The sequence below is a fragment of the Pyrgilauda ruficollis genome, unplaced genomic scaffold (assembly GCF_017590135.1).
Source record: "Pyrgilauda ruficollis isolate IOZ18807 unplaced genomic scaffold, ASM1759013v1 scaffold33, whole genome shotgun sequence".
Classification (NCBI taxonomy): domain Eukaryota; kingdom Metazoa; phylum Chordata; class Aves; order Passeriformes; family Passeridae; genus Pyrgilauda; species Pyrgilauda ruficollis.
In genome coordinates, this window is record NW_024524711.1 from 4873276 (window position 1) to 4900746 (window position 27471).

Consider the following 27471-nt stretch of genomic DNA (forward strand, 5'->3'; position numbering starts at 1 on the left):
CAGAAAAGTGAGAATTAAGCAGACATTTTCTAGTCCATTGCTAAAAAACAAATCTATCTTTTCTTTGACTATTATGTTCATACATGGCAATAATACTGGATAAATTGTAGGCATGGGGGTTTTTGCATAAAGTCATAGTAATTAAGATTTTATCTGTATGGCACAGGCAGTAAATATTTTTGTTAATGAGCTTCAACATATTTTCCTAAAAATATAGAGATTCTCTTGTGTCTTGTTCAAAAGGTACCCTACAATACCACTGACATTCTCAGAGCCCCACCTAGAAAGCATAAGATGTTTGTTCTCCTTCTGAAGTTGAACAGTGTTGGTGGAAAATTTTCTATTAGACACAAATCTGGAAAGACCTGAGGGTATAAAGCAATTGCATGTCATGCCCAAAATGTGTTACAGCAGTCTGTCACTTGCTGTAGGTTACCACAGCTAGATAGGAGAACACAAGCCACTGGGAAAAATTAATTTGTCCCTTTTGTTTCTTGACATCTGCTGCAGGGGTATTGGAGAAGTCTACATGTAGACTTCACCAGTTTTCAACATCTGGGTTCCCTCTGCTCCTGCTTCATTGGGAGAATTCTCATTTTGGGAAATTCTGGCTTCTTCAGATGTATCAAGCAACAAAAAAGGGGCCATCACTTGGGGAGCACATCTGAGCTACATTCTTTATTTATTGAAGAAGAGGATGATTGTTTACATTTCCTAAATACAAACTTGTGTAACTGAAGAATACTATAAGTTACAAATGTTCTGTTATTTATTTTAGAAAAATGCTAATTCAGGAATATGTTAATATAAGTGCTTTTTTTTTTGGACAGTGGAAAGCGAAGAGAAAAATAATATGTGGAGTTGAGCCATCAATGTAATGTGCCAAACAGCTGAAAGGATGTCACAATTCATTTTATGATTCTTGACAAACACAGGATACAAAAAAGATAGTCCCATGTGCCCCAGGGAGTACTTCCTCAATTCTGAATGTTGATTTTCAAATGTCTATTCTCAGTGTATTGCCAATACTGGAATCACAGGAGTGTTTCTTCAAAATCCCTTCTGTGCTGCAGACAGTTCTCTGCCTTGCAGGCTGGATTCCACAAATCCAATCAGTGCTGGGAGAAAGACAGAATTGTAAAGTAGTGTACGTGTAGCAAAAAAGCCAAACCTGAACAAAAAACGTGTGTACCCCTATTCTTCAGAATAAGAAACCATAGAAAGATTAAATTAAATGAACTTTGATATTCTTATAATCATTTCATCATTTCACTGCAATTATTTTCTAAATCCATGGGGACAGATCTTTAGCTGTGGTTTGCTCCATGTTTGTTTTGTTGTACTTTCATTTCAGATCATAGTATACTATTATGCAATCAAGAAAAAAACTCAAGACAGTCATTTACATATTAGACTGAAATCTCCTACAGAAAAGAAATTGTATTCTACTTGTCTACCTAATTTTATTTACATTTATATTTTATTTTTGCATTCACTTCTGATCTGTATATGCAAGAACAATAAGACATTTAAAGAATGATTTTACTGAGTCAGGAAAAGTTTACTGCATCCTGATGCAGGAAAAGTCTGTTTTGTGGAATTTTGTAGGATCTAAGATTCAATAACCTCAGTATTCTCCTTCACAGTTGATTTTATAGATGAGGTTTAAGTGGGATTTTACTCATCTGGGGCAAAGAATACAGTATTAAACTCCATATGAATCCTAAGATTGATTCTCAGACCAAGCTGTTCACTCTTGAGGCAATCTATTAAACACTGCAATTCCAAGTGAGCTGAGAAAGCAATTGTTTTACTAAAATGTGCAAGAAATTGCACATTTCTGTACCTTCTTTTCAAGAGTTCCTGAAGTTTCACAGAGAATCCACAGGGGATATAGAAAATAAATTTAAGATTTTATTGTTCTAGAAATAAAGGAAAGAGACATACATATGACTGCAGTAAAATCTAAATGTTAATTAATTTTATTTAATCTTATCTGAATGCATATTTTATACTGGAACTTTCTCAACCTGATGCCTGAGATCCATTATCCAGTTTCAAGTAAAAAACCTTTTTTCTTTTCAAGTGAAAAAGAAATTAGAAACAATCTGTGCAGTGGTATTATTATTAACTGCTTCCCTATAATTTGGTTTGGCTTGCATGGAGGAAAGCACTAGATTTCTGCTATTTGTAGTATCAAATGTCTATGTTAAGCAAACAGTGGTTTTCCAGATAGAGATTAAAAGACTTTTAGACTGCATTTAACATTATGCAATCCTTACTGAATTCCAGAAAAAGGCATGTCAGAAAAAGCAATCTGTCAGGATTGCTGGGGTTGATCTGATTACCTGCTACCTACAATCTCTCCTTTTGAGAATGAGAATTAAAATTTATTTTAGGCATCAAAGATAAGGTAGTGCCTGGAAAATTAACTTAATATGTCTATATAGCAATTAGAGAGTGGGAGAGGTTTCCAGAGGTCATTCAGACCAGTCTTGGGATCTTTGTTGCTCTTTACTATACAGAGATCCCAGGATTCATATTTTTCTGTTGTTGTGCTGCTTGAGAGCCAACAAGAAAGAAGCCTGTTGCAGAGTTAGATAAACTCTTTCTTTAATGACTTGGTCATGCTATGTTAAAGCAATTGGTTTTTCTTGACCAGCAGAAAGTATAGATTTCCCAATGCATCCCTCAGATATTCACCATTAAGCTACTCCCTTTCATACATACTGAATATTTTGGGGTGAGGAAAAGAGACGGGATTATGTCACATTGCATATACCAATAGTGAATACCAAACTAGAACTGAGTTTCACATTCTGTCCTGAGAATTAGCACACACCTTTCCCTACTGGCATTTATCTTCTGATGATCAGTAGAAAAGAGGACTGATTGCCTTTGCCATAGTAGCCCTACACTGCACCTGGTTGTTTTGCAGTCATTTGGGGTGGGCAAATCCAATTTCTCCATGCTGATGGTGAGGCCTGCAGTACTATCTGCAGATCCTCACTGATGTGTTGCCCACATAACCACATTCCCAAAGCCACAGTGTCCTTTTGTCCAACAGACACATCTCAGCTGGATGTGGTATGAGAGCCTGGAGTGCACCAACAGGCTGTACATGCTCTGAACATCTTGTGGTTATGAGATGGTTCTTCCTTTATAATCCCTCTCTGCCAGCTCTCCTGCAGCCTCTTTTTCCTTCTTTATCTGCTTCTTAGAGTATAGCTGCTCCTGGAGAAGCCTGATCCAGGATAACATAGCTGCACCATGTCAGACCCCACCTTGAACACAGCCAGCTGTCACAGGCATGGGACTTGATGGGATTTATATCACCATGCATTACCACTAAAATGTTTCCTTCATTTATTTTGATGGTAGGGTTTTCATTCTGTCATTTTGCAGGCTGTTACAGACCCACTGTAGAAAAATAAATATGCTACACTTGTGCCGAACTCAAAACACAACAGATTATTTGCATCCACAGTGCTAAAAGTTGTGTTATGAGCCACACCATATTGTCTGTCTGTCTGTCTGTCTGTCCGTCTGTGAGATCTGCACAAACACTTTAAGTCTAAGAATGTATTTAACAGACATGAAGCTGGCATCCCTCTGCACAAGGGAAAATGTGCAAAGAGTGCCACAGTCCTCTAAGAAAAGACATTTAACATCAAAGCGTTTAAAACAATTGACAAAGAATCTGTTTTAAAAGCCACTTCAGCCTGAAAATAAAGAGCAAGCCAACCTGGGCATAAGTTAAAAGATGAGGCATTATGCCAGAAAAGACAGTCTGCCTTGATTATGGCTTGAAGTCATTTACTCCATTAAAAACCATCTCACATGCAAAAGGAACCCAAACATTAAATTTTCAGAAAGAAGAGCCAGAAATCCAAGGTGTGAATCTCCTCACTCAATGTAAGATAGAAGTAAAGCAGGCTTGATTCTAGTTTCCACTGATGAGTAGTAGTGGGGACCAGTCATGTGCTGCAAATGCTGGAGACTAGAAGTGCAAGAACTGGGAGCATGTCCTAGTGAGTTGTAACCATACTGAGGTGTGATGGGTGATCAGCTGCTGCTCAGTTTCTGGCTTGCTTTTCTGTGACCATCTCCTGTCTGCTAGTGGTGTCCACTGTCAGCCAACGTTTTTACCCTAAGCAAAGCCTGTGCCTTACACTGCTGCTCCCCCCAGGCAAGGTAGCCAAGAACCTCAGGCTCCTGCAGCAGCTGGAGAGGTGGGGCACAGCAGAAATCTCTCCCAGTCTATTTATATTACAAGATTCCTTCTTTGGATTCTTCTCTCCACAGGCCTTATTTGGTACCCAGGAGGACATGCCAGACTACTTTTTTTCTGTGGATGTTTTGCAAATGAATTCCTGAGGCTGTAGTCTGAGCTGCACAGGGTTACTGTAGAATCATATAATCATTAAGGTTGGAAAAGATCTCTAAGATCCCCCAGTTCAACCATGAACTGTTATATTACACAACTTCAAAACCCTGGAAAACAGTGAGACGTCTACATGCAAATATCAGGGGGACTACTTCATGGGGAGGAATTGTTTTCACCTGTGCTTTCTGTGGCAGCTCAAAAGAAATTGTCATTTGCACAGCATTTATATGTGAAAAGAAACACTTTGTATGCCCAAGAGTGAATGGACATCTATTGAATTTAAACAGTTAAAGAACTGCTTAAATTGTCTCCCTGGAGTGATAAAAGGAATTAAGTGAATTGACAGATCCATCAGTCCCTTTGTAATTTCATTGAATTGCACTGTTAGAGTAGGCAGAGCTGCTGTTGTCGTTCTGCATGAAGGATTTTGTAGAAGAGCTCAATATTATTGTGTCTGCAAGGACCTTTCCTTGTACTCCCTCTGAATCTAACACACATTTTACTGTGGATCTGGAAAGAAATAGCAAAGATATTTTATTACATTCAGAACTTGCTTCAAACTGAATTTCAACATCTAACGGGTGCATAAATCATAAGGTTGGGAAAACAAAGGTAGACTAATGAGACAGTAACATTCACTGCCGCTTCCATAAATGGTGTCAGCTGTAGAAAATGTTGAACTTGACTCCTGCTTGGTTAGAGGACACATTTTTTAAACAGATCCCTTAGATTATGTTCAAATTTCAGAGTAATATGTATCTGTTTTCCTTATAGTGAGATTAATGCATTTCTTGTTTTAGTGAGCATCTATGTGCCTAGGTAAAATGTTAAAGCATTGAGAAGATCTCAAGCTTTTCCTCTATTGTTTTTGTTAGGCTCACTAAGACATAAACATTTAATTTCTTGTGTAAATTTGAGCTGATGTCTTCAAAAATACTGCCAATGGCTGAAACTGGAGTCAAGATTTGCTAATCAGCAAAATGTTAACTCTTACAGACAGATGTATTTAAGTTAGAAACTGAAAAGGAACTGTACTTTATGATGTTGGAACTGAGCTATCCTCTCAAATGACTTCAAGAAGTAAGAATCAATTCAAGAGGAGAAGTTCTAAGTAAAAGATTTTTTTACAACTATTGTCTAATTAATCTTATAAATCTTGCTCACTTGCATTCATTGTCAGAAAACTTCAATTGTCTTGTCTTCTTTTTTCATTGGTATGTTTGAATTATGGGCTTCCAGTTTATAAATGAGGGCATTTCATTTCTTTCAGTGGTAAAGCAACTATAATATATGGGAACAGCATTCTGCTACTGATTTTACCCATCAAAAAAGAGCTTCCAGGCTTCTGCAAAAGTGATTGTTCACTATATCACTGTCTCTGGTGTCTGCCATACTTCATGTCTCCAGGTACTTGCTTCTTTTCCTTGTGATCCCAAACATAATAACCATATGGAGAATTTCAATGGTTTATGTGCCCCTCACTCTCTGGAAGCTACTGTTACATGGATTATAACTATTTGTTTGAAATTGTAACTTTTTAGTATTACATGGAGAATATTTGTTGATCTTTTTTTCTACATGACAACATAAGCATATGAATGGTTTATTTCACCTTTTTTCTTCAAAGGCTGTTGTTGAAAAATGTCAACAGGTAATGTCTGTTATCTTTCTTGACTCTCCAAAACTTTCTCACACAACTTTTAAAGCCCTTGCAGAATGTAGACTTTTGAAGGTCAGCACTGAAGGTTAGTACAATGATCAAAAAATTATTAGGATTATGTATTTTTTACAATTCATTCAGATAATTTGAAATAAATCTTTCAGCTGATTGCAGTGGGTATTTGGATCATGCTCTTAATGTATGTCAGATGTGTAACTTGCATCTTTAATAAATATTTCAACAAGGAATGAACAAAACACTGATTTAGGTTTCAAGCTGATGAGTAAACGCTGTCTGTACATCAGGCACATTCATGTGGCTGATTGCCAGTAGATTACAGAGGCTGGTGTTAAGATGATTTCACCATTGAAGCATATCCATGTACTGAATATGGCAGACTGCACAAGGTACTAGATCACATCAGATTTCTGTAACCATTGCAAAAGGATTGTACTAAAGTTAATTTTACTTTTAATAAGTCCTGTTAACACATCTTTCAGTTTTAAAAAGAAATTCTTAGAATCGAAGTACAGATATCTTAATATTTTGAAAAATATTTTATACATATAGTTTTTGTTCCTGTATCATGTTTTCAAAAATCCATTCATTGTTACTCCAGTTCAAGCAAAAAAAAAAAAAAAATTAACTGTTGATGTAGTGTCACTCAATAGCCATGGCATATTATAGTGCTGGAATGTGGCTATGAAGAATATGATAACCAAAGACAATTCCATTGTCACAATTCTCTTGAAACTTAGATATTATTTAATTTTGTGAATATTGAAGTAATATTTTATTACTGTATAATACTAAGAAATAAATAAAATTGACCATTTTTTACAATTATCAAGAAAATTTGGTAATGTATATAGAGGAAGAATATATTTTCTGTAAAGACTTGTTTTCCTCTTATGGTACATCATGTATCAGTAGAAACAAAGACAAATGGAAGGAGTTCCAAAGCTGCACTTGATCCCTGTTTTGTGGTACAGTGATAGAGTCAAGGGTGAGAGAGAACAGGGAAGGAAAAGCTTACAAACATTTCAAAATTAAAAGACCGATACAATAACACAAAGAAGTTGGAATTGCTGTTGATCCTAAAGTTTCTGACACCATGAGAACTTATAGGGATTCTGCTTTAAAGTGTAATAAAAGCTTTTTTTGTCCCTGTTGGCCTATAAAAATCTGATAATATTGCCTGTAGGAGCACTGAAAAGTGCTGGAACAATACCACATTATCCTGTTGGTAGTTTAGCTGGGCAGGTGGGACAGCTGCCTACATTTTCTGGTTTAGTATTTAGCAGGCTGGGTTTTCCAGACTGTCAGCCAAATCATGGGCTGTGAGTCTGCTTGCACGTGTCTACTGCTTCTACTGCAAAAGAATGGCTGGATTATCCTAACAAAATTTTTTAAGCACTAGTAAGGGTATTGTAGAAATCCACTCTTATTTTACTGCTTTTCCAGACACTTTCAAATGTTTCAGCATTAGCAAAGTTACAGATTTTAACACATTTAAACTCGTTGGTGGGTTGAGCCTGGGCTCCAGGTACCCACCAAAGCTGCTCTACCACTTCAGTGGACAGGACAAAGAAAATACAGTGAAGAGTTTCTGGGTCAAGGTAAGGACAGGGAGAGATCAGTCACTTGTTACTGTCACAGGCAAACCTGACTTGACCTGGAGGAAAAAATGAATTTACTGCCAATCAAATCAGAGTAGGGTAATGAAAAATAAAAGCAATCTTAAAACACCTTCACCCCACCCCTTCCTACTTCCTGGGCTTCACCCTTGAATTCTCTGTCTCCTACACTCAGTGGCACAGGGGGATGGAGAATGGGGATTTCAAATCTACCGAATCAGAATTCCTAAAATTATTGGAAATGACTACATGGGAAAACTGAAGAAAGAAAATTAATAGATCATGACTTTTAGAATTAAGAGATGTGAGTAAAAATATGTCTAAAAATGGACACAGGCAATGTAGTGGCTCGTCTCCCTGGCACGTTATTCCAGTTTAGGGATGATGGCATTCTTGTCCTCATGTATGATAAAGCAATGTATGGCCTGTGCTATCACATTGTTGATCAGCTGTGTTCATATCTTGGTTATTTAAAAAGTTACAATGTGGCCATTTCAGCTCTCAAGCTCAGTGTGGTTACAGAATATTAACCTTTTAAATTCAGTTGACTTTGTTGCCAGACTCAGAATTCCTTATGGACTTAATGAAAGTTGGTTATTCTGAAGTTGCATTTCTTAAATTTATCTGTCCTCTTGAATGAAAACCAACTGCACTGTGAAATAACACCCAAACTGTCACAGTGGTTGAATTATTGCAGGGTGACTTTATGAATTCTAGCTTCTACTGTAGCTTGTGGTCTCACAATGAGGCCCTGTTCAGGTTATCAGCTCATTAGTAGTGCTGGGACTTTGGGATTTGGAGTGATTCTTTGTGCTGCAACAAACTCTACAAGCCAAAATATGATTCTATCCTACATAATTCTGCGATTAAGTTTTTATTCATCAGGGAACACAAAAGAAATTCTGGGAATGCATTGAAAAGCTAATTGTACAGTAATATTAAACATACCAGAGATCTGAACTGTATTGAAACATTTGCAGTTTTGAAAGACCTGTAGTCAGGTCTACAAATCTCTGCATTTGGCTGAAAGCTTTTCTATCTACTTCATTTTTATAACCTCTGTGTATGTTATAAGTTAGCTATGCACAAGATATGCAATTGATTAAGTGAAACACTCTGAGGAAGGACTCAGGTTAACTCTTCATGCAGGGTAAAGAACTGCTATTGCACACAAATGCTGCAGGTGACTTTTGCTGCTTCTGTGCTAGAAGATAATTTTTTCTTAAAATTATTTCAGTTCCTTAAATTAAAGAAATACATTAGTACAAATGAAATGTTTAAACAGGTTCTGATTCTTTCTAGATTTGTTTCCCAAGCTCTGTCATTTGGAGTGGCAATCATTTCTGAGTGCTGGAACTAATGGAAATTCTCATTATCTCCAACAGACTTTTTCCAGACAGCTCAGTTTTTCAGCAGCATTTTTCTAATTAAGCAATTAGTTATTCTGACTCTTTTGGGGGTTTAAAAGTCTAGTTTAAAAATACCATCATTATTTTTTGCTTATCTTCAATGTTGGCTACTGAATGCAAATTGCATATTGACTTGTACTTAGGAAACGTAGTGATCATAAATATTGCCTACATTTCTCTTTTAGGGTCAGTGATGGAGTGTAAGTGTAAGGCCCTTTGTACAAGGTTCTTCAGGAGCTAAGCTAGGAGAGCTGAGTGTTAGCTGCAACAGAGGCACTGCTCTCCATTGTGGTCTAGAAAACAATTGCCAACAAAAGAATTACTAACAAGGTGTCTCCAGTATGTCAAACTGAAAGCAAAAATGCTATGGAAAGCAAAAAAACCCAAAACACTGAGGGGAGTCATGTTAAGCAGGTTCTGCCTTGTGAAAGCTGTTACTTTTACTTTTGGGACAAAACTTTGCACTGAACACAGAAATCTAAGAGAATCCCTGTCAAGAAAACTTTCCATAGAGACTATTCAGTCAGTCACTGTCCAGACACAGTTCTGACTAAGAGCTTCATTATTTGGCTGTAACACAAAGTTTGTGCAAAAAAAAAAAAAAAAAAAAAAAAAAAAAAAAAAAAGGAAAAAAAAAAAAAAAAAAAGTCAGAACGTGAAAAAAAAAAATTACAATGCCTGTATCTTTTACGGAGATCAGAAAGTAATAAAAAACTTAAGCTAAGTAAAGAGGGTTAGGGAATCCAAGAAGACTTCACTTAATGTGCTCATTTAAAATATCACAAAATTATATCTGAATGCAATGTATGCTGCCTTGAATTTAGTCCCACAATATTACAACAAAAATGTTTTCTTTCTCTTTGCTTGCCACAGCTAGCCTTTTAAAATGCTGTGTTTCTTCTTACTCTAGTTTTCACATAGCACAACCCATGACCTTGGCAACAAACCAAGCTTTTGTGCTTACACTGCATTGCTAAGGCTTGCAGTTTTCTCTCTCCCACAAGACAGATAAATTGAGCATTTTAATTTTTGTAATTTCTGAGAGCTATAGTAGGAAAAAACCTATGATTTTAGCTGTCTGCTGTATTTAAGCATGTAAAATTCATGCACATATAAAATAAATACATTAAATATTAAATACATTTGTTAGTCTTAAAATTTTACTTGATAAAAGGATACCTATCAGTCTGCTTTGTAACAAGCTATTATTTGTATGCTTTGGCTTTATATTATACATTTTATTAGCATATAGAGGAAGTCATACTGTGATCTCTGTCAACTTAGGCCAAGTATTGGTTTGAAAATGCAACAGAGAGTACAGTATTTCATTTACAGTAATCAGCACCCATATGCTGTGTTAAATAAAGAGAAAAATCAAAAGCTCATGTGCTTTCCAGCAGTCTGTGCTGTGGATCTCTCTTGCTTTTCCTGTCTTGCTGTTTAGTGTTTAAAACTTAGAAGGAGCAACTTAGATTTGTACTACATAAGAGGATTTTCCTTTGTTTTTTCAAATGACAGAAGAATCCTTCTGCCCTTCAAAGCAGAGCAGAATTTCTTGCAATAAGGATTGACATATACTTAAGGGAAACATAGTGGAGAAAAGACACAATAGATCCATGTTTTCTTATATATGTGTGTCTCAGGTATGACTGACTTAATCAAAATGGAAATTTTTCCCTCAGTGTTGGTGCCTTTGTCTTCTGTTGCTTCTTCAAACATAGACATTAAAAGTCTGATGTTTGGAGAAGTTTATTATACTTATCTTGAGCCTACTTCTCGACTGAAAATTGGAAACTGAATAAAAGTAATCACTGCATATGCTCAGATTTTGATATTGCATAGAAAGTTGTACATTTTGCATGAAAAAATATGCCTAGGGAAACTTGTGAGCACTAGCTAGAAAAAGGGAATTAATTCATGTCATGTTTAAGTTGCATGTTGCTTAAGTGTCTTGCTAAATAAGACCATTCGTTAGCAAAACCAAATATGCAATGAAAAGGAAGTGAACTGCAAGCATATGAGGAACTGGTGCCATAATGAAGTTTCTGTACTTTTCTCATTAGGGCTTTGACTATATTATTCTTACTCTCAGAAAATAGATAATATTAAATTAATATCCCACACAATGACATTTTAAATATAAATTTTTTCACTTTTTAATTTTAGCATTCATTCTTTTACATTTCAGAAAATATTTCCTTTATTCAAATTTTTTTTAAACAACACACACTTTTAAAGTCTCAATAATATTTTTTGATAGTAGAAGGACATCTGGTTTTGTCATTCTTGAAGTACTCAAGATTAGTTTCTTAAAATTATAGAAAACTTAAAAGAATCTTAGAAATGAAATTATTTGAGACATTTCTTTAAAAAAATAAAGCAACAATGCAATGACAGAGCAAAGATTTTGAGTTCTTTGAATGAAAAATAGTTTAAAATCTTTGTGAAGATTCTCTTTTTTCTAGCTATCCTTCCATCCGTCATTGTTTTGCCTCATGCTTTGCTTCTCCAAACTCCTTGCAATAGGGACTATAGTATTTTAAATTGTGAGTATGGTGAATATGACCATGAATGCAGAGATAACATTAGAAAAACTTTAGATAACACTCTAAAATTATTTACAATATAGCAAGGGATCTGAGCTTCTATTACAGAGATGGTTACCACATTAGCCCTTAGAACCAAATTCTGTCTGTCCTAGGAAAGCAGACTCACTGGAGCTGCTTCCATGAGTTAAAGAAACAGTTCTAGTCACAAATTTTATTCTCACACTCTCCATATGTTTGTTAAAATGTCTTGATTTCTCCCCAATGTCTACATGACAAGGTTCTGGCAGCATTGCTCCAAGGGTGAGTCTGAGAGCCTGCAGCTGCCCCACTTCCCTCATTCCAACACAAGCTGCTGATGCATATGGCCTGGACCACCCATATTCCTGGGACATTAGAAAAGTAATTTGGTATAAAAGTGTTAGGACATTTGAAGAAAATGTCTTCAATCAAGCAGGATTTAGACAGGAAAACATAGCAAAGACTAATAAAATAAGCTTAGTTGACTCCTGAGTTACATAAAGCATCCAAGAACAAAAACAGCCCTGACATTGGCTCAGGCAAGCTTAGTATTAGGGGTGAGTTATATGCAGTGTAATAACTGCTTCTCCACTATTCCTCTGTTATGTAGGTACAGTTTGTGGTAGTTGGGAGTGGGGCTGAGGCTGTGCCTCATCCCCAGTGGGTGCAGCTGTGGAAAGCAGGTGAGCAGCACTGACAGCAATGAGCCATGGAGTGCCCAGGGGCACTGACCAACCTCCAAAGGGAACAGAGGGCACACAGGGGCAGTGCATGAACTTGGGGGGATAAAAGGCTGGGCTAAAGAACAAGAATGGCAGATGCTTGCAGCCTTCTGGGGTAGTGTTCCTCTATCTGGGTTGAAACCTTCTGATATTGTATGGTGATACTCTGTGTATCGTGGCTGTCTCAACTGCAGCGTGTGCTGTGGCATATGCTGTGACACTGTCATGCATGAAATTTCTGTTGTAATTATCTAAGGCCCCATTCTCTCTTCTGGATGAGTTGCTGGTGTGTGTAGTTGCTGTTTGAAGTTGGGGATGCTCTGCAATCACTGGGTACTCCAGAGTAGAGGTTCTATGAATGAGTAAATACTTAGTTCTGTTACAATTTCTTATGTGTTAATGAGCTTCAGATCCTGACTGGTCCTGAAGGCCAGGCTGCAATATAAATATTTACTAATATTTTAATAATAAGTTTCTAAATAGGGGGAAAAAAACCCCTGCCCAAACAGAAATGGCATTTTGACTTTTCACAATAATCTAGAGGAGTATTTTAGCACTTGTAGTGCGATTCTGAATCTGCAGTGACTTGAATCCATAGTCTGGCTTTGCTTTTTGGCCTGTTAGAAAATTAGGCCATTAGGACTGAGGAATAGCCTTGTAACAGTTAAGAAAAATATATCATTGTGTCTAATAGATATAACCAGCTACACACTGTAAATGAAGTAGTTGCATTTGATTTCCAAAGGAAAGGAAGTGACAAAGCCTACACATTCCCAAGGCAGGGAAAAGAAAAAGTTAAAGTATATTAAAGTGGGCTTCAAATTCCAGCTTGTTTAGGAGACTGGAGAAAGACAGCATTTAATCTGGAGACTTAGAAACTGAATGCTACATAAAAATAGGAAATACTAAAACAGAGTCATTGTGATCATTGTCAGATGTGCCAGCACCTGGAGTCCCAATGCAAATCAGCTGCAATTAAAAGTACTCAGCAATGTTGAAAATCAGGCTTGATATTGTTACAGGATATTTTGTTACAATGGAATTCCTGTCATTTGGACTGTCTCAAGAAACATTGGCAATCACAGTTTGTAAACCATGACCTGCTCTAACCACAAATGGTGTTAGGTATAGAAATTGAATTTTATGGCATGCATTATACAGGGGGTTTTCTATGCTGCAAAAGAAAAATGTCCCTACAGTTCCTGAAAACAGATCTGGCTCACCATCATATTACCTCAGGTATTAAAAACAGTACAGCTACATTGGCTTACCCATTTCCCAGGAGGTTTTTACTATGTGAATCTGAACTTTGTCCTGACGTACATGTATGTTTAATAGCAAAATGAATCTGCATGGTAAGAATTGCGTTTTTGTCTTCTAGTGTTCAATCCATGACACTGGTGTCTATCTGTGGCTAATCTGTGCAGAAATCTGGGCATTTTAGAGGATAAATTGAGTAATTTAGTAGTAAATGGCTCAGGCATAGATGGTGGGAGACACCTCTTAAGAGCTGTCAAAGGACTGGAGTCACTTTGGAGCCAATCTGTTTGGTTTGGAGTGTGAACAGGAAGAAACATCTGTATATCTCTGGAACAAAGATACATTACAGATGCTGACCTTGAAGGTTGCAAAGAGTTTGAGGACAGAAATCTCAGAAGAAGTTGGAAATACCCTAGCACACAGTTATTGTTAGAGAGAGACAATGCATTCATTGCAGTCTGCAGTAGAAAGGCAGAGACTTTCAGCATAAGAATATAAATAATGAAGACTTATTCTTTGTTATGTCATAGCCTCAGGTGGCTTTTGTCTCTAGCAAGTGAAGGCCCTTACCAACTGGTATAGTCATTATCATTTTCTTACCCACAGAAACCATGGTGAAATAATAATAAATTATGTTCTGCAAATGTCTGTAGGCCTTATGACATAAACTAAAAAAAAAAAAAAAAAAAAAGTAAAAATTACTCAAAAAAAATAGCTGTTACAGAGGATCAAGAAGTTTATTTTTAAATTGTTTTCAAAATGGAAATGACAATATTCTATAGAAGAGATGCTGGACAAAGTCTTCCCTTTCTCCATAGCAATGGAAGACGCATCCAAGATAATACAGCAGTAATTTCTGGACGCTGAAGGAGAAATAGATTTTTGGAGAGTGGGTGATCCTAGAGTGGGTTATCCTAGTCTGTGTGTTGCACAGTATTTGTTTTGCCAGCATCTGTTTCCAGGAGTTCCAATATGATAGCTCCAACCATATTTTCCATAAATGTGAGTAGATCTAGTGTAGAAGATGAAATTTTCCAGAAAGAGGTCAATATCCTGGATGGTGATCCCTGACATTTACCAGGGAATAAATCAGGCAGTCTAATAAAACTAGTGCTAATTGATGCCTTTGTATGTATATTACATACAAAAACAATAGTTAAAAATTTCATATAGATTAAGCTTTCTGCATAAAAATTGTTTGAAGAGTTGCTTTTTGGAAACATGAAAGTTTCATAGTTTTTTATGTAATGTCCTAATGACATTCCTTGTCTTTCAAGTCTTCACTCTTTTTCTTAGATCTGTAATTGCTAACAAAATGCTGCAATGTATTGATTTTCATTTCTAAAAATAGTTTTTCTGAGATTTCACATCACTTTAGTAATATAAAATTATTATAAATTAACTTTGAAGTGATAGCAGCATTAATTGTCATGTAGCAAAAAAATCTTTATTATATTCTTTAGTATTTCATTAGCAAGTACATTAAAGTGGTGCCACTTTTAAGTAAAGAAAAATGCAAGAACAAATTATGTCCTTGAGATCACACCTATCAGACCATCAGTCTTTGCTGTAAGAAATTAAAGTTCTGGCATAAACCCATTTTAGTTTAAGCACATAACTATTTTATTGTCTTGAATAGAAGTACTCTAGTCAACAAAAATTTGAAATCTGTGGATTTTCACAAAGCTGTTGAAAGTACCTTTCACCAGACAACAGCCTCTGCTGAGAAAAATGCAAAGTTTTATGTTTGCATAAGGAGCCAGGATTGGAAACTTCTTTCATTGTTCCATTTTTTGTATCTATTCAGCTTGTGAGATTTCAGGAATCTGCAAAATTTGAACTCCAGCCGCACTCTTCCAGCATTATCATTACAGTGTCCACATCTGGGTGCCAGACACTATCTACACATGCTTGTTTTTCCAGGATGATACTTCCTCTCTGCCTACAATTAGGCAGTGCTGTTCACTGTCTAATTGTAGATAACTTATTAAACATATGGAATAAAGGGATAACTTTTTTTCCAGTAAAGTTTACTTTATTGATATGAAGTACAGTACAGTCTGCTGTGATTATCAAAATGAGTTTTACAAAATCAGCATTTAATTTTCCTTCAAATTAGAGCATTTAGGATCAGAACATTGCCCAGTTTCCTGGTGTAGAAGCTGTAAAAATCACAAAGCATCTTTAGATCCTTTTGCAGTCCTAATGAAAGTCCTTGTTGTCTTGAATAAGGAGGCTGTTCATACACTTTTGAGTGTGACAGCACCATTTCAAATGTTGTCTTATGCTATGGCTGTAGCCAAAAAGCTCTTAATGGTAAGGCAGTAATTTTAAGACATTTGGTCTTAGCAAGTAGTATTTTGTTCTTTCAACAAAAAAATCCACATAAAACAAACCAAATAACACATCCCCTCCCTCCCTCCCCCTCCCAAAAAAAAAAAAAAAAAAAAAAAAAAATTGAAAATTCTTCCACCCCAAATTCTGGAGATCTGTAAATGTGTTTTGCTGGTGGAAGTATTTCACATCTCACTACCTTTCTTCAGTTTCTTTGTTTCTCAAGAGGTAGGAAAACAGATTTTTTTATGATTTTATGGAAAATTTGCAGAGAGTAATCCCACTGTAATCACACTGCCTGTTCCCAGGTACTATAACAGAATGTAAACACTTATGAGATCCCATATTTTGAAAACAGGGTCCTTGTTCATTCATAACCCAGATGATGCTCACTTGATGAACAGCAATTTAGTATTTGACCTTTTCATTGATGTTTGTGTGTGTCCTCAGGCCTTATTTATACAGAACTAAAATTGTGCAATTAAGTTAGAAAATTACATATTCTTCATATGGCATTTGACTTTTATAGTGACTAAATGTCTTGCAAACATAATTTATCCTCAAACTCATCTGTTATTTTCTCTATAGATATATAACCAGGGATACAGAGATGAAGCAAGTAAACAGAGCTCCATCTCTTTTGATTGCAAATGTAATTCGAATGCTATTTGCAAAAGCATGTAGGGGTAGACTTAAAGTTAAGAGCAAATTCAGAACTAACTTTGAAGGATATTTTAAATAAGTATGTGGACAAGCTATGCTAGTAAAAACAAGATAAACATATCTAACAGGCATTGAAATCTTGGATTCAGCTTGTGTTACATACCCTAGCTGAGAATGTAGTGATTAAGTCATCACATCTGAGGCCTAATTCTGAAAGAAGTGCAGTTTCTCTTGCACATGGATGAAAAATGTTTAGTTGCTGGGTGTAGAATGTTTCTGTATTACAGGTGAAAAACAGCTCATAAATCCAAGACTGAAATAGGAAGGGTAGAGAAGCCAATTAATACAAATCCTGATTTTTCCACTTTAACCAATCCTAGGTTCAAACATTGACACTAATATTTTGTAAAATAAAACAAGGACTCAAAACCTGAGAAAAACTGCCTTGATATAGTTGTATCAATAGACAAAAAGAAAATGAAACCAGAGTGAAAATACAGACAAAAATCTTAAAAGTATGGACTATGAAAAAAAAATTCAGATCTGATAAGCTTCTTTGCATCTGTTTAGGTAAAACTTAGGAAGATCACACAGAAACAAATACTCTTTTGTCATAATAAAAGTAATATTTGCTAGTGATCTATTTTCTGTGTTATTGTGAGAGTTCCTATGTAACATAAGGAAAAATTAGCTGTGTGTTAGTGGCAATAGTCTGATTGCTGCAGAGGTAATTTTTTCAGAATGATAAATATATAACATTAGTGCATAATAAATACATGCATTTTTGTGTCTCTGTGTGTGTACACATTTTATTTATCCGTGTGGTGCTTAGCCTTTTTACATCAGGACTAATTCTTGAAAGCTTTGAAAAGCTTCATGCAACCAGTGGTTTTTATTCAATATACTGTATCTACTTCCTTGATTTCCCTGTAGAGGTAGAATTGCTATTCCAGTAAATGGCAAATTACTCTGGCCTTAGGCCAAGATTAGCAGGCCTGGAACCTAGGTCAGTGACACATTTAGGGCATCTCACCAGGATTTTAGGCTGGATATGAGAGAAGAGGGAGATTCTGACTGAAGCTAAAGCTGTGGTGGAGCTGCAGGCTGTCCTGTGATCCTCATGTCATGAAGGTGAAGAAATGTGATTTTGGGCATCTCTTTTCAAGAGGTTTCCAGAGAAGGTTTCAGTAGAAGGTCTAAATTCTCTTTGTAAGCCTAGAAGTGATGGTTTTCAGGCTGGGAAAAGATCCAGGCTGAAAGGTAAAAAAAGTTTCAGAGTGCAGAGGAGAAAAGTATATTTTAAGAATCTAAGTGACCTCTCACAGGAGTTCCATTGCTATTTTCCAAGACTATCTGCTTTACAGAATATATGAAAAAGCTAGTATTTGTGTTATAAAGCTGCTGGAATTGGAGTCAGTAGTATTTGCAAATGTTTATTCACTCTAAAAACTAGGATAGAAATTGTAGTCAACCAGTATCACAGTTAACTGGCCTGAGCTCCACAGAGCAAATCAGAGCCCAGAACTCTTGAGTGACAGTCCTGAGGTTCTTACCCATGCCCTTAAAAAAAAAAAAAAAAAAGTCGTTTATACAGATACAGTTTTCTGTTCATTTAAAAGAGAATAAAAAGAAAAGGAAAAAGGTGTTATGCACAAAACTGGGCATTTGCAGAGAGCAGTAGAATGAATTTATTTGGGCCTGGTTCTCTAAGCACAACATTTTATGTTCTGGGTTTTGTTCAATTTAAAGAAACCAAATTCAACATGTTTTAATATATACATAGGAACTTACATAAATGTTAGTCTAATAAACCCACAGTATAATATATAAACAATTAAAAATAGCCCCTTAATGCATTTCTTCTTTTGCTAGTTACATTCCCAGTCAATGGCAGAATGACTTCACTACTAATGAAGGGTACCTAGAGAACTGAAGTGTCTGAAGTGGATCAAAGGATTGATGTACAAGCATTGTAATTGAGTTCTGCAAGAGCACAGAATACCTGGAACACTGCCACATCTCTTCCTGCCCTCAGCTGACAGATGAAGCTGTGAAAACAATGGCATTTCACTGCCACACACTGACATCTGTCAACAGAGGAGGTTGCCCAAAGGTATGCACAAGAAATAGGGTGACAGTTCTGGGATTGCTATTGCAAAGAATTACTTACTATTTTATCCAGAAATTTGACCTGCTGGCATCATTCAGCTGCTTTTCTGTGAGTTTTAAGATTTGAGACTTGCCTCTTGGGAGTATTTGGCATTCTTCTAATTTTTGCTGGTACAGTATAAAGGTGTCCACACTGTATCAGGTAAAAGTTTTTCTCTCCAGTGGTTGATGTCTATACAAGGGTAAAGCGAGAAGAGCTTTCACATTATATATCATGTCCTGCAAATATTCTCCCAGGATCTGGTGCTTTGAAAGGGTTGTGGCTTTGTTTAAATTAGTTTTTATATTTTCATGTTTTGGTTTTTTTTCCCAGTGCTTTTTCTGAACCCAGGTAAAGCATAAACTGGGGCATTAGAACTTAATACCTGTGTCTTTACATGGCAAGGCTGTAGCTACTATGAAATAAAAGAGGTGTTTAAATGCTGAAGCACTCAGGGTTGAAATTAAATTATTTAGATTAAGATTCATCTGTAGTGAAACTTACTTCCACTTTACCATGAAGTGCTATTAAAGCATTTTTGCTTCTTGTATTTTCTGTATAATTTCTTTTTTACTAAAGCCTGGCATCTCAATTATCTTCTTGCTGCATATGAATGTAGATTCCTTTTCGAAATTATGTTGTTACTAAAGCCTATATCCCTTCCCTGTACATTCTGACTTATTAGCTCTGGCTTTTGTTAATTTAATTACTTATGCAGTTTTAATATTTTTAACAGAAAAAAAAAAAAACACCAAAAACTTGCTTCATTTTGAAAATAAGCATACAAACACAATTTTTAAAATGCTGTTTTCATTTTTTGTTTAAATTTCATGGGAAAAGCCACTTAATGAACCAGTTTTTCCTCATTTTTCCCCATTGAAATGCCCATGTCCTGTTTCCTTCCACAATGTCTGCAGCCATCACTTGTCCCTGCTTTCCTCCTCACCAACACCCATCTCCATAACTCCTGACTATTCTTCCAGTCCTACACACATCCCCTCATTCCCTGCAGTGGCTGAACACAGCCCGTGCACAACTAATTTGAGATTATTTGGCCAACTAATTAGCTAGCCCTAAATTTAGATGTTCTCTGATCAAGTTGTTTGCCTTCCAAACGTACATAAGTTTCTCAGCCTCTAGGCCAAAGCTCACTGGCTGTGTTTCAGATCTGGGAGGCCACTCTCTGTCTTACACTAGCCCTTGGTTTATATCTTACAGACACCTACTGCACACCACAATTATTATATACATGGGTCCTAACCTTTCCTTTGGGTTTAGATAGAGCTATTTTTCCACGATGACAGTGGTAATAGAAGTTGTGCACAGAGGTCTTCCCAAAGCACTTGAAGTATGTGTGCTGCCATCAGTCCTGTCTGCCCAACATGACATACCAACACAGGAAAACAAAACAAAACAAACACCATAAAATGTCAGTAAATACATTTAGGCTGGCAACTGAGAGATGGGTGGTAGTATGGCTCTTGGTAAGGAATGGACTGGGTCATATTTTGCAGTTCCTGCAAATGGGAAAAATGAGTCAACTCAGTGACCCAGTAATCCCCTTCCAACACTTTGTTCCTAGATGGTATCTTTTTTTAAACACTTATAAAGCCAATCTGTTAAATGCTAATACCCTACTATTTTCAGAAAAGAACATTGAGACTCTTCCACATAAACCTACCCATAAGTTTACAAGTCTTTGTTTGACTTGAATCCAGCTTGCAGCTCCATAAAATGAGATGGGTACACCTGTGGATGTTAAAGCTAATGGGTCTTACAAATCCTTTGGCAACCTGTAGTATAAATTGAGGGTATCCAGCTGCTAAGTAAAGAAATATTTTCCACTCAGAAACTGTTTAAAAATGGTCAGGCAATTAAAGTTGGAATGAACCTGTTCCAAAGGATATGTGTTAATGTGTCCTGCAACTTCAGGTATTTTATTTTTAAGAAAAATAATTTTAAAATTAATATAGAAATATTACATATAATATTAAAATATTAGATTAATATAGAAATAGATGTACACTAAGGATATTTTGAATGTGCTTTGCATGTTACTCTAAAATTAGAAGAGTTTATAACTTTAATCCTATATTCTGAATCAAATCAATTGTCTTTCAACAAACTCCAGTGACTTCATTGGAGGTGCTGTGAGTCTCCATGTCATGGTTCTGTATGCCTAGGGCAGGTATAAGTAATTTTTCAAATGTTGATTGTATAAAATATTCAGCCTTATTCAGGGAATGAGCCTGTTTCAAGGGTAATTCTTATTTCATAGGAAAAAAAAATGAAATTGTTGTAGGAAATATTCTACACACGAAAAAATACAGCAAGAACTGAAAATAAATCACTGGTTAAATGAATTGGCCTTTTAAATAGCTAAGTTCTGAAGATACAATAGAATGAATAATGAATTCTGTCATTTAGTCCTCTAAAGGGAATAGGATCCAGCATATGACAAATGTAGATTTTTCTAAATGCATCTGATACCAGTTATGACTGACTTCAGAGTCAGCAACTTTTTTAAAAAGAAGAATATGAATCTACTTAAAATATTTTTACTTATTTATTAATCTATTGCAGATCTTAATATTGAGCATATAAATAGATCTGGAATAAGCAAAGCACATGTACATTCCTCTATATACCATGAGGACTATAATGAGATAGTGTGATAGGAACTTTTTGTTCCACAACCCCAGGCCCCAGCTTTATATTTATCTTGTCCCTTATAGATTCTCATGAGATTGGCTGTTTAGTACAAGTGAAATTCTCATCTCTCTTTCTACCACCTCGCTCCAGTGATTTTAATCAAATGTCTTCAACAGGTTTTTACTATGTTCCCTCTAGATTTTTGGTCCTGAATGAACAAAGTAATTAAAGTATGTGCATAATGTATTCTTGACTGTTCCCGTTGAGGTCAGTGGAGCAATTATTAGCTTGCATGGCTGCTTATGTACCTTGAAGACTGTGTGTTATGTTTTTCTCAAATCAACTTCCAGCATTAAGGGCAATGAGTATCAGCTCCTGAAAAATGGACTTGCGAGGTGAAACTAAGGAGTTGTGCTGCAGAGCTAAAAAAACCAACCACACATTCAAAAAGTCTTGGTGTGAGACACTCATTTGTAACAGAGAACTGAGTTTAAAATGTGATACAAGTGCATCCTCATAATTCAGAGAGAGCAATGCAGTAGCACAAATACTAAAGGCTTGTATCTGCTACATGCACATATATGGGTGAGAAAGTTAAACCATTCTCAGTAGGTGAAAAAAACCCCACAATATTTAAAACCAGACTGCAATCGCAGTTAACTAATATCTAATATTAGAAAGTGACAGTTTCTGTGGAGCCTCTTGCAGAGATTCAGAATTCTGCTGTGCCAGAAACCTTACTTCAATTTTAAAACATTTTTCCTACCAATCAGATACAAAGTTGTTCTCTGGGCATTTTTTTAAATCTATTCAATAATCTTTTAAATTCTGCATGACTTGTTGCTTCATTTACAGATTATTGATACATGTATCCAATACTCAGCTGCAGCCTGCCATTATCTCCCCTTCTTGGACATCTCAGGTTGTATTCATCTTACTGACAATACCCAAAATATCTTGAAAGGCTGTGAGCAACTCCAGATTCTCACAACACTGTACTGTAGAAAAATTACCAAGAAAATATTTCCTAGACTTACTTCAGAGGAGGTTGTTAATCTCAAAGCATGAGGTTCTTTTCTTCACTGGCATCATGGTGCCATGCTAGGTATCTGGCTTGACCCATCTACTTCTTTATCTAGGGGGAGTCCCTATTGATGCCTTGGGACTCCTGTGGTCTGGCAGGGTTATCTGCATATTCCAGTGTCAGCCAGAAGTGAACAGAGATACAGACTCTGTCTCTTCATGGCAGACAATGTCCTCTTAGGGATGTTTCTGCTGACAAAGGACACTACCTCAAGGACACATGGGAAAACCAGGCTGGGCTTAATGCTCTCAGCCATCTCACTGTGTACTTGAGCTCTCTCCAAGGGTCTGTGGGATCCTGGTTCCCAGTGACTGAGTGTCAGTACATGGCAGTAGATTTGTGCCTGTGCCCACAACACAGCAGGTTACAGCGAGCGAGTCAAGCTATGGTGCTGTGACCACTTTCCCAGGCTGGTTTTTACTGACCAACCTCTAAGAACCTTCTCTTAAAGTTCAGTCTGAACTTCCCCTGACAGAGATTGTGCCTTATCATTGGTCAGCCCTTCCCCCTCAGCCTTCCCTTCTCCAAGCTGAACAAACCAAGTGACATAAACTGCTGCTTGTAATTCTTGTGCTCAAGACATTTCACCATCTTGGTCACCTTTTTCTGGATGGTCTCTAATAGTTTAATGTCTTTCTTACATTGTGGTGCCCAACACTGCCCTCAGCACTCGAGATGAGGCCACCCCAGTGCAGAGCAGAGCAGAGCAGGACAATCCCCTCCCTTGCCCAGCTGGCCATGCTGTGCCTCATGTCACCAGGACACGGGTGGCCCTCCTGGCTGCCAGGGCTCTGCTGGCTCATTTTCAACTTTCCATAGATCCCTTTCTGCAGGGCTTTTTTCCAGCCTTTCATCCCCCAGTGCATATGTATAATCAAGTTTACCCCATCCCAGGTGAAGAATTGAGTATTTGCTCTTGTTCAGTTTCATGCAGCTGGCAACTGCCCAGCTCTTCAGTCTGTCATGATCTCTCTGTAGCTCCTTTCTACCCCGCAGGGAGTCTTGTTTAGTATCATTGGCACACTTTACATTTAATTCCTGCATCCAGATAATTTATAAAAACATTACAAATTGAGCACTGGTGTCTGGCCACTAACCTGATATAACCTCATTTACTGTAACACTTTGAGCCCAACCTGTGAGCCAGTTGCTCACTTATGGACTTGCCCAGCTGAGTTCTGGACAGTTTATCCAGGATACTTTTGGAGACAGTATCAAAAGCTCTGCTAAATCCAAACCCGCCATATCTACTGGCCTCCTCTGGTCAGCTAGGTAGGTGACCTTGTCATTAGAGGAAATAAAGTTGGTTAAGCAGGACTTCCCCCCACCGTGAACCTATGCTGGCTGTGCCCAGTGACTGCATTGTCTCTCAAATATTTCTCAGTTACTCTCAGAATAACCTTCTCTATAATTTTACCAGGCACTGAAGTGAGACTGGAAGGCCTGTAATTGCCACAGCCTTCCTTCTTACCCTTCTTAAAAACTGGGAGAACTGAGTTTTCACCTGTGAGTCTCAAAAGATGTGGATTCAATGCCCACCACCCTTCCATGGGGGTTAAGAGTATTACACATCAGGCCCTGTACACACAGAACAGCACAGTAGCCAGACATGCCACAGGGCCTGAAATTGGAAAGGAACTGAAGTTTAGACATGGTTGATATATCTGAGTATATAAATTAATAAAACTTTATGAGAGTAAGAAATATATAATACCATCCTATGAGACAGCCTATACTAGGAGAGCTCTAACTGTACTGTAACAGGTCCTCTGGAAGTACTGTACTTCCTGCTAAGCCATTCCAGGGTTTAATAGCTGCTTGAGAGACCACAGTACACATACTTAATAACTCAAAAGGTATTTCCCGTGTGCTTCACACTTTCCAAATCCTCCTCTACTATTTCCCTGCCTTACCACAAACAATTCTGCCATCATTGGTCTTATTTTCTTCACTTCTCTCAGATGTATTTTTCTCAATGTCATCTCAGAACTTCCTCCTTAAAATCTCTACTTCTAATTAAACACTTGTTAGATATAGAAAGTGCTTTGAAGGATTGGTATACAACAGTAGTAATTGAAAAAAATCAGATTCATTTAATCTCTTCATAATTTTTGATTTACAGTTTTTCTCATATTAAGCCTCAAGGGATTTTCTTTTATCCTCAGATTACTGTTGTTGACTTGTTTATTCTGTGACTTCATATATCTGTTTAGAGCAGCAACAGTGTGTCTGATTCTGCTTGCCAATCCATCTTCCTGTAGAAGTGAGATGTAATGGGAACAGAAATTTGTGCAAATTCCAGTTTGTGCTGGGTGAGCCATCATCAAGGAGCTGACATGACTTCTCAGAAACCCATTTGCATTATCCTGGCCTGGGATGACCCAGGATTTTGCCTCTGCCTAAGAGTCCCATGTGCAATGGGTTCTCCAAAGGTCTTGATTAAACTCTTCTAAACCCAGCCAAGGAATTTCCCAACCAGTTATTTTTACTCTAAAGATAACCCTGGAGAGTTACACATCTTTGCAAAACAAAAAGGCAACCATGAGGCACACGTCTCCACCCTGTGTTATCTTTGCCCTTTTTGTGATGTTTAGAACTAGGTAAACTTTGCCAACTTTATTTTCTTGAGTCTCATTTTCTGGACAGTGGATGTTTTTTTTTCCTTGCCAGCCACAGTCTCTAACCCTTCACACCACATATTCAGTGACAGGGAACTCCCATCCTGCACCATCTGAGTCTGGGACAAAACCTACTAGGTGGATTGATTATTGATACAGAATAATGCAGTCTTGAACATTTTTTGTTTGCTCCTTCCAACAGGTTCAAAGACATCTCACCCTAGATTTTGCCAGGCCACAGAATATACTGGGAATGATATTTAGAAGATAAAAGTGAGTTCACAGTGAGATTCTGATAGATTCTGCATCCTGCATGTCTCCCAGTTGAGGAAAATCTTTTTTTTTTTTAATTGCAGTTCAAGGTCAATAAGGCAACGATGATAAAAATTTTATCTTCTGCCAATAACTACATGAAAAGCACAGTAAAATATGGCATGATTCTAGAGTTAGTTATCCTGCAGTAGCTTTTCAACTACATCAAAAGCAATGGCAGTATTTCGCTGTCACCTATTTCTGTAAAACTGTGTTTCTTTCACAACCTGTAAGTTTTTAGTAATGAATGACAAGCAAAAGATTGTCAGAAAAACTAAAAATGGGCCCTAATTCTCTGTTTTCAGATTAACTCTTAAAACCACATTCAGGTTCTTAGATTTTCACAGAAGGTAAAGGCGGGTTTCAGGAGTAATTTATGTTCTGAGGGTGTGAAACCTACATTGTAGAGAAATTTCATTCCCTGTTTAAGGAGATGGAAGAGGCAATCTAGGTAAAAATCACATTCATCTGCAAAATTAAATATGCTAGTGGCTTAGGTTCTAAATAAGCAATAGAAGCAATATGTTTTTAGTTTAAAGTTGCCTTAAAATATCTGTGGCATAAAATATTACTTCATTGTTCCAAAGGAATTCCCCATTATTTATTGTTAAATACTAACCAGTCCTAGCAGACATTTCTTAATATACTAAACCTTGCAAGTATTGAGTCATATCTCTTGTATTGTGCACATTATTTTTGATTTTTTTTTAAATTTTTACTGTTTTGATAGATTAAAATAGAAAACATGTGGAGCCACAAAGTTCTTCAAGTTTCAGTCCAATGCAGCTTCATAGGAAACAGTTATAGGCTTTCAATTGTTCATTCTTTCCAGTATCAAGTAGATTTTGAGATTATATTTGCCAACATTCTGCCCTGCTTCCAGGTTTAATAAATGTTAGGAAGAAAAAAAGGTCTGTGGCTTGGTATCCTGCTGCATATTTCTGTATCCAGAGGCTAATGACCTTTCAGTTAATCCAGTTTTTAAATGGCAGAAAGAATCATGGATAATCTAACATGGAAGTATATAGTGCTGGTACAATTGATTTCTTCTGCTAGAGAAAAAACAGCCTAACTCACTGCTTTCTAAAATGTAGGAAAAGGTTGTGTCAGTTTGATTTCCTTAAGACTACTCCTACAGGAAATAACACACTGGCATCTTTAGAGAAATGCTTCTCTTCCCTGTAAAACATTCTGTGTTAATATTTCTACATGCAAAATGAGAAAGGAAACATGCCATTGACAGAGAAGCCAGCTAGTCTTGTAATTTCCCCAAACTACATCTCATCTGTAACAGTCTAGTTCCCCGAAAATATCTTCTTAAATGATTCAAAATTAGATGCTTCCTCCTTTCTTGTCTGCACTAACATTAAACTGGTTACATTTCTGCTAAACTCATGACTATGCTATTAACAAGAAACTCATCAACAAATCCTCTTACAATTTTTGTCTTTTAAACAAAAATTACATTAGGTCTTAATAGTTACAATACATTTTACATTTGGAGAAGACTTTTTGTTTGGTTTTTTTGTTGTTGTGCTTTCTAATGGCTGCTGTTGGTTAGAAAGGAGATTGAAAGAACTCTTTTTTCCTAAAAAACCAAAATTTCTTAGATGTTATCCAAATATTCAGGTCTCAGGGCAGGAAAAATCCAACAAACATGAAATTGGAAACGAAGGCCCCCTGCACATGATTTGGTAAAAGACGAACAACAATTACCCCTAAGTCTTCTGTTTAACAAGCAACAAAAATACAGTACTCTCTTCTCACTGACTCTAATTCTTTTTGGAAGTGACACAGAGGCTCCTGGAGTGCCATGTTTCAGCCACTGAGTGCAGATGAACTGGATGCCATAAAATTATAAAACTACTGCAGCTGACATGGACCTCAGAATACTTCAGATCCTATGTAGACTTACCACATTTTGTAACCTGGAGCATGCCTGCAGAATGCTTCCTGCCTTTCCCATTAGCTCCCTGCCTCTACTTGCTTAATTTCTCCTGTATTTGCACTATAAACA

The 27471-nt window shown here is 36.8% G+C and overlaps 1 protein-coding gene across 1 annotated transcript in view; it reads left to right on the plus strand.

Annotated features, from left to right (window-relative positions):
- Positions 1-27471, plus strand: part of FBXL13 (F-box and leucine rich repeat protein 13) — a 62270-nt gene that overhangs the window by 30761 nt on the left and 4038 nt on the right. Inside the window, 7 exon segments of the mRNA XM_041474587.1 lie at positions 5306-5397; positions 6015-6136; positions 6293-6454; positions 9305-9366; positions 13665-13707; positions 18608-18752; positions 22296-22456. Coding sequence (XP_041330521.1) covers positions 5306-5397; positions 6015-6136; positions 6293-6454; positions 9305-9366; positions 13665-13707; positions 18608-18752; positions 22296-22456 — 787 coding nt within the window.